At 41.4% G+C, this 16,476-nt stretch overlaps 1 pseudogene and 2 gene segments (V, D, J or C); 2 read left to right on the forward strand and 1 right to left on the reverse strand.

Moving 5' to 3' along the window:
- Window positions 1-2,671: 2,671 nt before the first annotated feature.
- Window positions 2,672-3,190, forward strand: LOC115367887 (immunoglobulin kappa variable 4-1-like). The segment is given in 2 exon segments: window positions 2,672-2,723; window positions 2,829-3,190. Coding segments are annotated over 2 exon segments (414 nt in total).
- A 3,976-nt stretch (window positions 3,191-7,166) lies between these two features.
- LOC115367566 (immunoglobulin kappa variable 3-15-like) lies at window positions 7,167-7,726 on the forward strand. The segment is given in 2 exon segments: window positions 7,167-7,218; window positions 7,435-7,726. Coding segments are annotated over 2 exon segments (321 nt in total).
- Window positions 7,727-8,879: 1,153 nt separating this feature from the next.
- Window positions 8,880-13,403, reverse strand: LOC115367539 (Ig kappa chain V-III region MOPC 63-like; annotated as a pseudogene).
- Window positions 13,404-16,476: the final 3,073 nt, after the last annotated feature.

The following is a 16,476-nucleotide window of genomic DNA, read 5'->3' on the forward strand; positions in this document are numbered from 1 at the left end:
GCTCAACTTACCCCATACACGGGGTAAGTTGTGCCACGAGACCACTTTTTTTGGACATGCTATATTATGGAAACAGTTATGTTTACACTCATTCTGTTTGTTTGAAGAGATGCACAACATCCTGAAATATATGCAGATATATTAGTTAGCGACAAAACTATGATTGTCTTGATGTAGTGATCCTAAATATGAAAAATGGCTCATCTTACCCCAGTCTCCCCTACTGTGTGGATACTAATTAATACTCCCAGAAGTACTATTAATAATCAATGACAATATACAGTGTGCAGCACAAGTGTTTCTTTCTGGTTTCAAACTCTGCTGAAATCAGAGCTGCTCTCCCCACCAGGTACTAACACACTGGTCATACTACGAGTACGATTAGAAAACTAGTAGAACTGAAGCTCAGTATTGAGAGCACAAATACTATCATAAGTAGTTGTAGTACATGTAGTGCTTTTTTGCAGTAGCAGCAGCAGTAATAGCAGAGGTAGCAGTAGCAGAAGGTGCCACAGCAGCAGCAGTAGCAGTAGTAGTAGTAATAACAGTAATAGTAGTAGTAGTGGTGGTAGTAGTAGTTGCTGTAGTAGTAGCAGTAGTAGTAGTGGTGGTAGTAGTAGTGGTATTAGTAATGGTAGTAGTTGTAATGGTAGTCATAGTAGCAGTAGTAGTAGTAGAGAGAGTAGTTGTAGTGGTGGTAGTGGTAGAGGTAGAAGTAGTAATGGAAGTAGTAGTTGTGGTAGTTGTGGTAGCAGTAGAAGTAGTAGAAAGAGTAGTAGTAGTAGTAGTGGGGGTGGTAGTAGTAATCGTAGTAGTAGTGGTAGTGGAAGAGGTAGAAATAGTACTGGTAGTAGTAGTGCTGGTGGCAGTAGTAGAGGTAGTAGTCGTAGTGATAGTAGAGGTAGTAGTAGTGGTGGAAGATGTAGTAGTAGTGGTAGTAGTAGTGGTGGTAGTAGAGGTAGTGGTAGTAGTGGTAGCAGGGATGTTGCTAGGAATTCTGGGCCCCCTGAAAGAATATCGGTGTGGGCCCCTCTACCCCATTCATTGCCACCTGTTTAACTGTGTGTGGGCCCTTAGAATTGTCATCACCTCCCCCCTATACGACGACACTGAGTGGTAGTAGTAGTGGTGGTGGCAGAGGTAATGGTGGTAGTAGAGGTAGTAGTAGTAGTAGTGGTGGTAATTGTAGTAGTAGTAGTGGAAGTAGTGACAGTAGTAGTAGTAGAGGTAGTAGTAGTAGCACCAGTAGTTTTGTACAGTAATACTAAACAAAACAGAAATTTCCACAATGAAGAATTTCAGAGATAAATGTGTCACACCATTATTGGTTATGGATCACTCAGGGACTATAATAATGACAGTTTTATATTGAAATCTAATTATTGTCATTGCTGTAGGGAACCAACAAGTTCAATGCAGTCTCCAACTGAACCACTAGGTGGTAGTAAACCACCTGACAATGCATTGCCTCTGACAGCTGTATCTGAATGGCGCCACTATAAACTGCACAATTTGCACATACCCACACATTTTCTTGCATGTTTGTTTTGTACCACAAATTCATTTTTTTCTGTTGCTTCACTATTTATGTATTTTTTTTTTTTTTTTAATGGGCACAGTCTTGGTCACAAATGAAAGATCTCACTGGAAACGGGAATGGAACTCGTGTGTGAAGGACATGCATGCCGTCCATCCTCCATGTCCATCTCCCTGCATGGACTTTCTCACTCTTTTTTTTTTTTTTTTTTTTGGCATTTCTGCTTTATTTGATAGGTACCGTAGAGAGAGACAGGAAACGGCCTGTGCTCGGGTTTGAACGCAGGACGCTGTGGCTGCTGGCTCTGAAGATCTTTCTCAGATGATTCAGCAGTGGGAGAGATTTGATGAAACTGGTCTTCAAGGTTTCTCCTCCCTCTCTGAGCTCAGTAACCACGGCAACAGACAGGCATCACTGCTCAACCATGGCAACAGACGAGTTTCACTGTTAAAAATAAAGGCTGAGAGCCACATGACCTTCAAAGTACCAAGGTTTTACTTACCCACTGAAAAATTTAGTTTACATTTACGCATTCGGGCAAGAATGTGAGGCCATTTAGTTTTTCTTATCAACATTTGTGTGTGTGTGTGTGTGTGTGTGTGTGTGTGTGTGTGTGCTGAAGCGAACATCAACAAAATGGTTTTACTGTAGTTGTGTTTGCCACTGAATGACACCAACAGACAGGCTTCACAACTGAAAACATGCACTAACTGCATATATTCTACTTCTACTACAGTAGGCCGTTGAAATTTTGATCAGAGAAAATCTTTATTTTCTATGATCCATTTCCATTGTCTTTAGTCTTTATTAAGAGCTTTGGAAGACATCAATTATCAGATATAAAACCATATTGAACACATATATAGAATCATCAAACTAAACCAATGGAAATATAACTTAGGAATATTATTTATCAGGAGTTTATTGAAAATTATCCATTGATTAACATCCTGATGAGAGTAATGTGTGTCCCTGTTGGAGTGGGTCAGAGCATTTCCATAGAGAGCCACTTTGCATCAGCAGCACCATGCTCCAGTGCTCTGGGAGAGTTTATAGTCCTGAGAGTTGAAGACTGGATGACTGACAGCTGTCCTTCATGACAACAGAAGCCCCAGAAATCCTCCTCATCCAAACATGACTTTGAGCTCCATCCTCATCTGGACTCTCCTCTGCTGCTGCTTGACAGGTAAAGTCCAGAGAATCAAAGTCCTCTCCTCTATGAAGATCCGTCCCTCTGAAATGAAGTGGAGAAAAGCATGACGCTGCTTTCTGTTTTTGTCTGTGTCCTCAGAGTCCAGAGGCCAGGTCACAGTGACTCAGCCTGGAGCAGTGAGGGCTGCTCTGGGAGCCTCCGTCACCATCACATGTAAAACCAGCCAGGATGTTGATGTTGCTATTACTGAATATGATGATGATGGTAATGAAGTTAATTCATACTATCTATCATGGTACCAACAGAGAGATGGAGAAGCTCCTAAACTGCTCATTTACCTGACTAATACTCGAGAATCAGGGATTCCAGGTCGTTTTACAGGCAGTGGATCAAGAAGTGACTTCTCTCTGACCATCAGTGGAGTCCAGGCTGAAGATGCAGCAGTTTACTACTGTCAGAGTTACCACGTTATAAATAGTCAAGCTCTGTTCACACAGTGAAAAAGCATCATACAAAAACCTCCCTCAGTCAGACTGAACAGAAACTGACTGCTGCAGCTGGAAGCTACTGCAGGGACTGATACAGTTCACTGAGGACACACACACACACAAACACACACACGCACACACACACACACACACACGGTTGATAAGAACATATCATTTTGTTGATAGTGTCAGTGTCAGTTTTCCCTCTGAGCTTCAAACAGCCACCTCCCACCTCAACAAGCTGAAAGTTCCCCCAAATGAAGAGGACAGTTCCAGTGAAGAAGCCCAATCAGAAACATTAAAAGCACAACAACATGGAGCAAAGTGAACTGCCCTGATGCCGACCCCCAAATCACTGCTGAATGACAGCTTGAAGTCTCTGAAAGTCCATTTTCATGTCATAGTGGAATGAATGGAAACCAATGGCTGTAATAAAAGGGAGGATAAATTATATGTGAGTTCTTAAATACCACTGCTTGCTTTGGGAAAAGATCAGCAAGAACATTTTGTAGATTTGGCACTGAACATTCAGAGTCACTGGGATGGTCCTTTAAGGCCTCATGTCTACTTTTGAGAAGCTGGGAGCTCAACTGGCCAACTGTAATTGGCTGATCTGTGGTTCCAGCCAGGTGATGTCACCACCTGTTGTGCTCTGCAGCAGATGACATCACCTGGAACCAGCCAATAGCATGTCACCGATTCAGTGTCCTGATGACCACCAGCAGATGTCAGGCCACACACAGATTTGGGTTTGGGGTTTGGGGACTTTAAGATTGATTTATTTTTTCTTGCCTTCATCTTTATCCATATTCTTCTCAAGTTAGTTTTCACTGAGCTCAGAATTTCAGGTTAAAAAGTGAAATGTACCAATCAGTATAGTATAACACAGCAAAGGAAGTAATGCTCTTTTCACTCTTTTCTGACCTGTAAGTTGTTGACTTTTCTTAGTTTGTCCACAATGTTTAAAGAAAAGTGCAATAAAGCAGCTGTGAGTCAGACATCATGGTGAAAGCAGGAAAAGGGATTTAATGAAACACATGATATTAAATATGTATGCAAAAACTTTTTTTCCAACAATCAGTTTTGTTTCTCCTTTAAAAGTCCAGAGAGCGACTGATTCATTGAAAACCTCATGGTTGTCTCGATGACACGGCTCTCTCACTGTGAAAGGAAAGACCTGACCGAAATTCATTTTACTTTGTGAAACCTAGCTGATATAATAAAGTTAAAAATCTATCAAACTGTGCCACGATAAAACACATCAGAGGACATTCTTGGAGTAAACATTTCAAGCCAAATGTAAATATAAACTGTCTTTATTAAAATGTCAGTAAAGAGTCAATGGAGAGTAATGTGTGTCCCTGTTGGAGTGGGTCAGAGCATTTCCATAGAGAGTCACTTTGCATCAGCAGCACCATGCTCCAGTGCTCTGGGAGAGTTTATAGTCCTGAGAGTTGAAGACTGGATGACTGACAGCTGTCCTTCATGACAACAGAAGCCCCAGAAATCCTCCTCATCCAAACATGACTTTGAGCTCCATCCTCATCTGGACTCTCCTCTGCTGCTGCTTGACAGGTAAAGTCCAGAGAATCAAAGTCCTCTCCTCTATGAAGATCCGTCCCTCTGAAATGAAGCGGAGAAAAGCATGACGCTGCTTTGTGTTTTTGTCTGTGTGTCCTCAGAGTCCAGAGGCCAGGTCACAGTGACTCAGCCTGGAGCAGTGAGGGCTGCTCTGGGAGCCTCCGTCACCATCACATGTAAAACCAGCCCAGATGTTCGAGTGTGGAGCATCTACCACCAATTAGCCTGGTACCAACAGAAAAATGGAGAAATTCCTAAACTCCTCATTTATAGGGCTAATTCTCGAGCAGCAGGGACTCCAGATCGTTTTACAGGCAGTGGATCAAGGAGTGACTTCACTCTGACCATCAGTGGAGTCCAGGCTGAAGATGCAGCAGTTTACTACTGTCAGAGTGTCCACTTTATCAACAGTAAAGACGTGTTCACACAGTGAAAAAGAGTCTACAAAAACCTCCCTCAGTCAGACTGAACAGAAACTGAAGTGACTGCTGCAGCTGGAAGCTACTGCAGGGACTGATACAGTTCACTGAGGACACACACATACACACACACACACACACACACACACACACACACACACACACACACACACACACACACACACACACACACACACACAGCCACAACGTACACAAACACACACAAAGGACTGGGTTGGTAGTGAGAATTTAGAAATTTGATGATAGAGCACCATTACAGGATTGCTGCATCATGAAATCAAGCACAACTAACACAAGCTAATACTGTCAACAGAGAAGTGTTTGCTTCTTTGTGAGCCTTCTAGCACAACTTCAAAGGTCTTCAACAAAAAAGGAGTGGAGACCAAAAAAAATTAAGTATATAAATGACCTTTTCCCACATAACTCCCCCTTGTGAGGCGTCCCTGTGGATCGGCAGGTAGAGCACGTGCTTCATATTGTTATTGCAGTGGTCTGGGTTTGATTCTGGCTCAGGCCCTATGCTGCATGTCCTGCCCTGCTATCCTTCTGGATACCAGGTAGACATTACCAAATCAAATACTTTCAAACATGGACACTTGGATAACTTTTAAAAGGATCAGTGTCTGATTTTAGATTGAATCAGACATAACTTAAAACTATCTCAGCTCAACTCAGATTTCACATTCAGATTCAGGTAGGAGGTAACGCCATCCTGAGGGCATTAAACTGAATTCCTGACTGAGAATTTGGTGAGGATGAATCATGACATGTCTGGCTTTCTGGACCACTCGTTATTTTTTTTTTTTTTTTTTTTTTTTTTCCCAGAGGGAGCTCAGGTCTGTCAGCTGAGCTCCAATGATCTTGGAACAGACTTTGATAATGCTGCTGAGGCTATTCTTCTCCTTCACAGACAATCAATAAAACGAGCAGGTAAAAGAAAATGTTAACAGACGATCAATAAACAAATGATAGAAATGACAAAATGCTCTGAGAAACATTTAAAAAATTCAATTTCCTCAACAAGTAGATCCTTTGTTGACACTGTTTAACAATAGACTCTGTGTTTTATCAAACTTGAGATTGGAGTCAATCATGGTTCCCAGGTTCTTGTATGTCTCCACAATTTCAACATTTTCCCTAAGGATGATGCTTTTTACAGGATGAGGATGTTCCTCCTGAAGTCGATGATTAACTCCTTAGTTTTTGTCGTCACACCATTTCACAAATGAAGATAATGTGCAGCCATGGTCTGATTGGGCCCCCTGAAGAAGAGATAGTAGGGCCGTGTCATCAGAAAATTTTACAAGGTGGCTGTCCACATGGGAAGACCTGCAGCTGTCAGTGTACATAATAAATAACAGAGGAGAAAGGACACAGCCTTGTGGAGAACCAGTATTTGAAGTGATAATGTTGGACATATGACCATTCACAAATACTCGTTGGATTGTATCTGTTAAATAGTTTTAAAGCAACAACAAAATCTGATCTGGTAGATAAAAGAAAGAGGCAAGACGTTCAATTAAAATATGTGGCTGCATCTTAAAAGCCAAAGATTTGTTTGTATAGCTCCATTGACCATGTCAGTGTAGTACAGAGAACAAACCAACACCATTTAAAATGAAATAAAATCAAATAAAAATGAACTAGTAATATACGTATAGTTACACTTTAACCAACATTCACACACAGATACAAGTAAATTCACATATATGCACTTGATCAGCATAATAACCTTATAATCTCACAATCTCACGTACATGAGGATCATTTACTCAACACTGAGGTGGAAGCATCACGGTAAGATGTGGACAGATACACCTCACTGACTGTGTGTGTGTGTGTGTGTGTGTGTGTGTGTGTGGTTATTTGCATATGTGTCCTGCCTCTCTGCTCTCCACCCGTTAAGAGGCCAGTGTTGATCAGTGGCTGTCCAGGCCTTTCAGAGCCACTGACACACCGGCAGCACAATGATGATGTCACACTTTCTCCTGCTGGGCACCCTGGGGCTCCTTGTTCAGGGTGAGACTCTCTTCTGAAAACTTGACTTCAGGATGCAACCAGCTTTACCACAATCATCTTCTGCTGTGATGGAGAAACACTGAGACCAGCAGCATTCACCTTCTTCCATCTGTTCTCCATGTTAAAGAAATCCTCATCTTCTGTTTTCATATTCATCATCTTTCTCCAAGCTGTATTTGTCTCAATAACCCTTCTGCTCTTTTGGATATTTTCCAGATTCATCAGGAGAAATCACTGTGACTCAGTCTCCTGGATCTCAGTCTGTTAGTCCAGGACAGACTGTCTCTATCAGATGTAAAACCAGTACAAGTGTAGGTAATGCCCTTGCCTGGTACCTTCAGAAACCTGGAGAAGCTCCTAAACTCCTGATATATGCTGCTACAAGCCGTCAGTCTGGAGTTTCAAGTCGTTTTAGTGGAAGTGGATCTGGATCTGACTACACTCTGACCATCAGTGGAGTCCAGGCTGAAGATTCAGGAGTTTAACTACTGTCAGCAGTATACAAGCTTCCCGTTCACACAGTGAAACAACGTCGTACAAAAACCTCCCTCAGCTGGAGAGGAACTGATCTGACTCACAGCTGCAGAGACAGCAGAGGTTTCATTGGAGAGACAGTAATCAGATAAAATAATTGTGTTTTCTCCATGAAAATATTTTAATTACTTCAGTTAAAACAACTTCAGTTGTTTTAGAAAGATTAAATTAGAGTTTGAAACAGGATCAGTATCTATAAAAGGTGAATGTAACACTTTATTTATGGTGTTGTTCAATCATGCCAACACTCAAGTGTTATCACTCCATCAGAAAAAAAATAACAATAACAAATTAAATAACACTTTTCAATGAATTATTTAAATAACATTTTCCACGATCTGTGAAGCAGACATCAATTCAGAAATGTGATCATCCAGCCCAGTCACTCTCATTTGAGTTTTCAGCTCCCCATCCATTCAAATGTTTCTTCTTCACCCTCTTAAAACAAGAATTCATTAAAACGGGCCACGAGTAAAATAATATATGATGGTCCCAAACCTTTGTATTCACATTTTCTCTGCTGCTTCTTAGCAATTGGGAATACATCAATGATGTCCTTTGTCATCCCTTTTATTTGCCTCGGTACATCAGCCCTTTGTAGAGGCTTTTTTTCAAGTATTTCAAGCATGAAAATTACAGATCAAATTAATGATTTTCCCATATGCAGATGATACCGTGTTTTATTTTTCTAATTGTGAATCTTTGGCTATATGAGAGACATTTTTGCTCCAGTCATAACAGCAGTAAGAAATAATATGGAAAGATGCTTGGTGAAATCACAATACTATGCCCAGGAAGCATTCTTAATGAACTGAGGCTTTCAAGAAATTTGACATCATCTGGTGCACTTTGAAATTTTATGAAACAGTATGTATGCCAGCTGAGCCTAAAATCTATCTACTCCTCCATCCCCATGTTATAATATCAGTGTAGATCAGGACAAAGGACAGAGCATCATGAGGCAACTTTTATTTTTCTAACAATAAATTTAAAGACACAACTTATTTGGTAAAAACTTTTTTTATTATTATTATTTTAACATATATAGAGTATCAGCATTACAGCGAGAGAGAGAGAGAGAGAGAGAGAGAGAGAGAGAGAGAGAGAGAGAGAGAGAGAGAGAGAGAGACATGAGGCAGAGTGCAGAGTGAGAGCAGCTGCAGAGTGAAACCAGTAGCAGAAGTCCCAGTGAGTCAGGTCAGTTACTGGGAACACTGGTCTCTCCTCAGTGTCTCGGTCTGCGGAGACTGGGAGCCCTGGGTGGCCTCACAGGTGACAGAGCCCAGCTTCCTCCACTGGTCTGCAGTGAGCCTCAGGGTGCTGCTCCAGCTGTAGAGGCCGTCCTTCTCCAGCACCCCGGGGCTCCTGCTCTGCTCCCAGCTGCTGCTGCTGCTGCTGCTGCTGCTGCTGCCGTCCACCTTCCAGGCCAGCCTCCAGTCTGAGGGGAAGCCCTTGTTGGCCAGGCACATGAGCGTGGCCCTCCCCTGCCGCAGCTCCTCTCTGGAGGGGGGCAGCACCGTCAGGGTGGGAGGGGCGTCACCTAGGAGACACCAATCAGCTTAGAGGGCGGGAAATAAGCAGCTGGCAGTCAGTCAGCGGGCGGTTGGACACCTTTACTGTGTGAGAGTCCATTTTCCCCTTTAAGGACTTTCTGTCAGATGGTTTTTATGCTCCAGCAGTCACTCACTCACACCCTGTTTCACTTCCCTTTAAAGAAGCCTCTCATGCACATCAGCACAGAAAGAGTCCTCATATGAATAGAAATACATCAATACACATAACAGATAAAAATAAAAAAATATTTGGCTGCTCCATTAAAATTATCACACATCAATAATGGCGTGTGTCCTTAAATATTTTAAAGAATAGAACTAAAATCTAATTTTTACAGTTTAAATAATTTACTGATTTGTAAGCATTAATTTTTTTTTTTTTTTTGTTAAAAGTCAAAGTAAATGCACAATACATTGTCTGTTTTAAAGAAATCTGAACAAGAGCATCTATAACTGAGATAAATGTTTGTTGAGCATTTTCAGCCATAATGATTATCAAGCAACATTATTCTGTTCATCAAAACTGATTTCAGCCAGCAAACAAATTATTTTCATCCCATATGTGAAAAAAAATATGAGATGAAATTAAGAATGAGAAATTTGGCTACATTTTAAGATTTTAATCTTAATCCCCACTCTGTTCAAATTAGTTTTCATTCAGCTTCACATGTCATGTAAAAATACTAAATTAAAATCAATATGGTCAAACGGTCTGAAGGAACCAAAGCTTTGCATTCAACTGTTCTAACTTTGAAGCTCGTCAGTTTTAAACATTTTTCACAATTTATAATGAAAAGTCTAAAGAAGTACTGAGTCAAACTATGTGGTTAAGGAGAAACACAGGCAAGAAAAAACAGTGACTATAAGTGATGGAAATTAACAAAATCCATGTTAAAACCAACCACTAACACTCACACAGAAGACTAAAAGTAACTCAGCAGCAGGAACACATTACATAGTATTTAATATTTGTGCAGAAACTTACTTCCAACATCCAGTCTGGTTCCTCCACCAAAAGTCCACCACAGTGATACAAACTCATTGAGCCGCCGTACAAAAACCTCTGACTGTAGAGAGACACGGCTCTCTCACTTTGTCAGAGAAAGCAACAACTACAAGCCCTCAAGATGCCACTTTAAAGAAATAATCTGGAATCAATGCTTTCTCTTCTGGTTGTAATGAACTTCATTTTAATAAACTTAAAATTTCCTCAAATTAAAGAAATTTAACCGATCATTTGGATTCAGTTTTTCAAAGTCTTCTCTGATTTCACTACTTTGAGATCACTGTTCGCTTAAAATCAGACATTAACATGAAAAGTCAAGTATGGCAGTTTGTTTCATGAAGTGCAAATAATATGAAAAAGTATATATTTTTCTCATGGATTGATAAGAACATGAAATAATTAAACTTACTTCCAACATCCAGTTTGGTTCCTCCACCAAAAGTGTACCACAGTGATACAAACTCATTGAGCCGCCGTACAAAAACCTCTGACTGTAGAGAGACACGGCTCTCTCACTTTGAAAACAACAAACTCACTGAGATCAGCCTCAGGCTTTAAAACTTAATAACAAATGACTGACATATCATCACTAGCCATCAAACTATGTCAAAAATTATCATTATTGATTACATATATTTTTGAAAATATATTTAATTTTTGGCAGTGAATTTTTTTTTCTTTACCAGTAACGTAAAACATGACAGTTAACATTCTTGGAGAAAACATGCATGTATCAACCAAAAACTACATGACATAACTTTGATCATTTTTAAAACTACAGCTTGAGGCTTGACAACCTGGGTTGCCATGGTAACTGTTGCCACAGAGCTAACCTGCTGCGGAGCAGGTTTTGTCCAGGCTCACTGATCCAAACGTGTAAACCATCCACCCATTCAGCTGCTTCCCTACAGGATCCCGGTGTGGACAAAAATGCTGCATTCAAATGAAAGCGTCAGTCGACCTGCCATACAGATTGTGCTGTTCACATGGAGACGTGTGTGCAGACCTGCAGAAGCACTTTGCTCTCCATCAGTTATTATATCAGAGATGTATGTTTTGGTAGCACTGTACGGCGCTGTATGCCTCCTTAACATCAGCAGACAGGAAGTCCAAGGTCTCATCCCCTCTAATGTTGCAGGTCACGTACTGGATGAAGTTCTTCAGGGTCTTGCAAGTTTTGACATGATTCAAATCTCCATTTATTATGAGTAGTGCGCTGGGATGCCGTGTCTGAAGGTCCGTGATGGTGGACTGAGTGACATCACCACTGCTGATGGTGAAACATACACAAGGAAAACAATGGCGGCTGAAAACACCTGAGGCAGATAGTTTGGCCTTAACCCCACAGCCAGCAGCTGAACTTCAGGCATACAGATGTTTTCATATTAACATGCTCTGGATTGGACCATTTGGAGCCCACTGGCAATAAAACAGGGCTTCTTGTAAACTTTATGGTGTAACGTCTCACCCTGTTTCCCAACTTATGTCTTTCTTTTTACCTTCATTGTTTTATTGTTGAAATCCTTACCTCTCCTCTCCTTACAGACAACTTGACTTCCTGCCCTGTGTGTGTTCGCTCCACTGTGATTATGCTGCCACGCCCTGATGAGTTTCACCTGTGTCCCATTACTTAGTGTATTCACCCTGCGTTCCAGTATAAGTAAAGATCAATGCAATCCCACAAATAAACCTATTTACTATGGCTTTTATTGTTTATATCCCTGTTTTTCTATTGCTGCTTGTCATACTGTATTTATATTTTCAATGTCCTAGTCCTTGATGAATTACTTTTCCTGCTGCAGTGATCTAATTTTGCTTCAGGGATCAATATTTGAATTCTATTTCGCCGTGTCTGGATCTGTCCATGCGACATGTGATGTCTTTCATATGAACCCGCTCATGAATAAATTAGAAAAACCTGGTTTGATGGAGCGAGTGGACAATGACCCTCACACCCCTGGTTTGCTGTGATCATGTTTGTTAGGTTTTGTGAGGCCAGCTAACGAGAAGAGTTTGACTGATTGAACAAGAATCAACATCTCTCCTTCAAAGCTGATATCAAATTAAACTCACAGGAAGTAGCTGACGTCAGATCCAATTGTTTGAATGAAGAATACTTTGTATGTCTGAGCTTAAAAATAGTTTCTAACTCGTGTAATTCAGCACCACAAAAACATTTTTTGGGTATCTGTAGACGCAATGAGTTGAAAAATACACAGGTTGTTTGAAGAACTATCATAGAATGTGTTAATGCTTTTCACACAACACAATAAATTCTTTATTCAGTTGATAAAAGTTTTGTGCACCGTTTCTGATTTGTTTTCTGATGTCTGAAATGTATTTCTGAATACAAAAACAAAAAAAAGACAGTAAAACGTTAAATTTGACGTTAAATTACACACTCAAATTCTGTTCACCTCTTACTTTCTGTCTTTAGTCTCTAGTGTTTTTGTGTCTCTGCATCTCTTGAGTCAGATCAGTTCCTCTCTAGCTGAGGGAGGTTTTTGTACGACGTTGTTTCACTGTGCTAACCCGCTGTTACACTGCTGTCAGTAGTAAACTCCTGAATCTTCAGCCTGGACTCCACTGATGGTCAGAGTGAAGTCAGTCCCAGATCCACTTCCACTAAAACGACTTGAAACTCCAGACTGAAGGGTTGTGGCCTGATATATCAGGAGTTTAGGAGCTTCTCCAGGTTTCTGAAGGTACCAGTGGAGGTAGCTACCCGCACTTGAACTGGCTTTACATCTGATAGAGACAGTCTGTCCTGGACTAACAGACTGAGATCCAGGAGACTGAGTCAGAGTGATTTCTCCTGATGAATCTGGAAAATATCCAAAAGAGCAGAAGGGTTATTGAGACAAATACAGCTTGGAGAAAGATGATGAATATGAAAACAGAAGAGGAGGATTTCTTTAACATGGAGAACAGATGGAAGAAGGTGAATGCTGCTGGTCTCAGTGTTTCTCCATCACAGCAGAAGATGATTGTGGTAAAGCTGGTTGCATCCTGAAGCCAAGTTTTCAGAAGAGAGTCTCACCCTGAACAAGGAGCCCCAGGGTGCCCAGCAGGAGAATCTGTGACATCATCATTGTGCTGCCGGTGTGTGGCTCTGAAAGGCCTGGACAGCCACTGATCAACACTGGCCTCTTAACGGGTGGAGAGCAGAGAGGCAGGACACATATGCAAACACACACAACTATTTGAATGATCCTCCAGGGAACAGCGGACCCCCAAAACCTTGCTGAGAAGATAGAGGTGACTGTGAATAACAAAGGTCTTTCACATCTGAGCGGCAACAGAGAAAAACTGCTGAAGACAAGTGACTCATGACGAGGATAACGTGTTGAGAAACACCATGGTGAGAAGCTGGAATAGTGACTCCAATGCTGAAGGAACGGCTGGAGAAGCAGCTGATTTAGGACGTGGAGGATTTGCTGTCAGTGTGAATGGAACCAGGGGCAGGTAGCTAGGTGAGCGCTTTCTGAGCTGAAGAGCAGATCAGAAAGAGCAGGAATCTCAGATCTTTAAAGGGAGAGGCAGTTTGCCAGGCTTTCAGATGGACTGAGAGACGGATCCATCTGATGAATAAACATGAGGTGGGTGGGTTTGATTGGTCTCTGTCCATTTCATTGAGAAGACCAGAACATTGTGAGGAGAACAACAGGTGGAATATGCAGGGGGAAGCAGACAGGTGGAACTCTATGGTTGAGGCTCTGAATATGGAAGATGTGAGAAAAGTGAAGGAGGCCAGCAGAAACTTGGCTTGAGTGTGTGGGCGTTATGTGGGTGGTGTCAACCTCAGGGAATAATGTTGATAGAAATGGAGAGAAGAAGCAGTGTTGAGAGAAAGATGATGGGAAGGCAAAACGGAGTCCTGATGTTGGAGGCCTCTATAGAGCAGAGACATTTTGGGACGTCTGGATGAGGCTTGGAGCAGCAGTCAGCTGCTTGGAGAAGAAGATGATGCTCCTGAAGCATCAGGCTTTAAGGACTTTCTGTCAGATGTTTTTTCTGCTCCAGCAGTCACTCACTCACACACTGTTTCACTTCCCTTTAAGAAGCCTCTCATGCACATCAGCACACAAACATGATATAAGCTGAAAACCTTTACATTACACTGGAAATAACTAGAGCAAATATTAAACTTTCTTTTCTATATCAGTGAATATATATGTTTTATTTTCAAAAGTGGGGCTAAAATAGAGGAAAATCAGATTTTTAACACATTTTAAATTACTTTTTTTAATTTGTTGAAAGAAAAGTCAAAGTAAAAATAAATTGATATCATGGTTATTCTGCAGAAGTCTGGAAAAAAGGAGCCATCATATATAATATTAAATTAATGTACACATTTAGAAAAATCTGAGAGTAATGTGTGTCCCTGTTGGAGTGGGTCAGAGCATTTCCATAGAGAGCCACTTTGCATCAGCAGCACCATGCTCCAGTGCTCTGGGAGAGTTTATAGTCCTGAGAGTTGAAGACTGGATGACTGACAGCTGTCCTTCATGACAACAGAAGCCCCAGAAATCCTCCTCATCCAAACATGACTTTGAGCTCCATCCTCATCTGGACTCTCCTCTGCTGCTGCTTGACAGGTAAAGTCCAGAGAATCAAAGTCCTCTCCTCTATGAAGATCCGTCCCTCTGAAATGAAGCGGAGAAAAGCATGACGCTGCTTTGTGTTTTTGTCTGTGTGTCCTCAGAGTCCAGAGGCCAGGTCACAGTGACTCAGCCTGGAGCAGTGAGGGCTGCTCTGGGAGCCTCCGTCACCATCACATGTAAAACCAGTCAGGATGTTCATGTTTATAGCAGCTACCATCTTTTAGCCTGGTACCAACAGAAAGATGGAGAAACTCCTAAGCTGCTCATTTACGCTGCTAATAATCGAGAATCAGGGATTCCAGATCGTTTTACAGGCAGTGGATCAGGGAGTGACTTCACTCTGATCATCAGTGGAGTCCAGGCTGAAGATTCAGCAGTTTACTACTGTAAGAGTCTCCACTCTATCAACAGTAAAGGAGTGTTCACACAGTGAAAAAGCGTCGTACAAAAACCTCCCTCGGTCAGACTGAACAGAAAGTGAAGTGACTGCTGCAGCTGGAAGCTACTGCAGGGACTGATACAGTTCACTGAGGACACACACACACACACACACACACACACACACACACACATGGTTGATGAGAACATATCATCTTGTTCATAGTGTCAGTGTCAGTTTTTCCTGTGAGCTTCAAACAGCCACCTCCCACCTCAACAAGCTGAAAGTTCCCCCAAATGAAGAGGACAGTTCCAGTGAAGAAGCCCAATCAGAAACATTGAAAGCACAACAACATGGAGCAAAGTGAGCTTCCCTGATGCCGACCCCCAAACCACTGCTGAATGACAGCTTGAAGTCTCTGAAAGTCCATTTTCATATCATTGTGGAATGAATGGAAACCAATGGCTGTAATGAAAGGGAGGAAAATTATATGTGAGTTCTTAAATACCACTGCTTGCATTGGGAAAAGATCAGCAGGAACATTTTGTAGATTTGACACTGAACATTCAGAGTCACTGGGATGGTCCTTTAAGGCCTCATGTCTACTTTTGAGAAGATGTGAGCTCAACTGGCCAACTGTAACTGGCTGATCTGTGGTTCCAGCCAGGTGATGTCACCACCTGTTGTGCTCTGCAGCAAATGACATCACCTGGAATCAGCCAATAGCATGTCACCGATTCAGTGTCCTGATGTCCACCAGCAGATGTCAGGCCTCACACAGATATGGGTTTGAGGTTTAGGGATTTTAAAATTGATATATTTTTTCTTTCCCTCATCTTTATCCATTTTCTGCTCAAGTTAATTTTCACTAAGCTCAGAATTTCAGGTTAAAAAGTGAAATGTACCAATCAGTATAGTTTAACACAGTAAAGGAAGTAATGCTCTTTTCACTCTTTTCTGACATGTAAGTTGTTGACTTTTCTCAGTTTGTCCACAATGTGCAAAGAAAAGTGCAATAAAGCAGCTGTGAGTCAGACATCATGGTCAAAGCAAGAAACAGGATTTAATGAATAATATGATATTATACATGTATGCAGGACCTTTTTTCCAACAATCACTTTTGTTTCTCTTCTAAAAGTCCAGAGAAGGACAGATTAATTGAAAACCTCATGGTTGTCAAGA

This window comes from Myripristis murdjan, chromosome 11, assembly GCF_902150065.1.
Source record: "Myripristis murdjan chromosome 11, fMyrMur1.1, whole genome shotgun sequence".
NCBI lineage: Eukaryota > Metazoa > Chordata > Actinopteri > Holocentriformes > Holocentridae > Myripristis > Myripristis murdjan.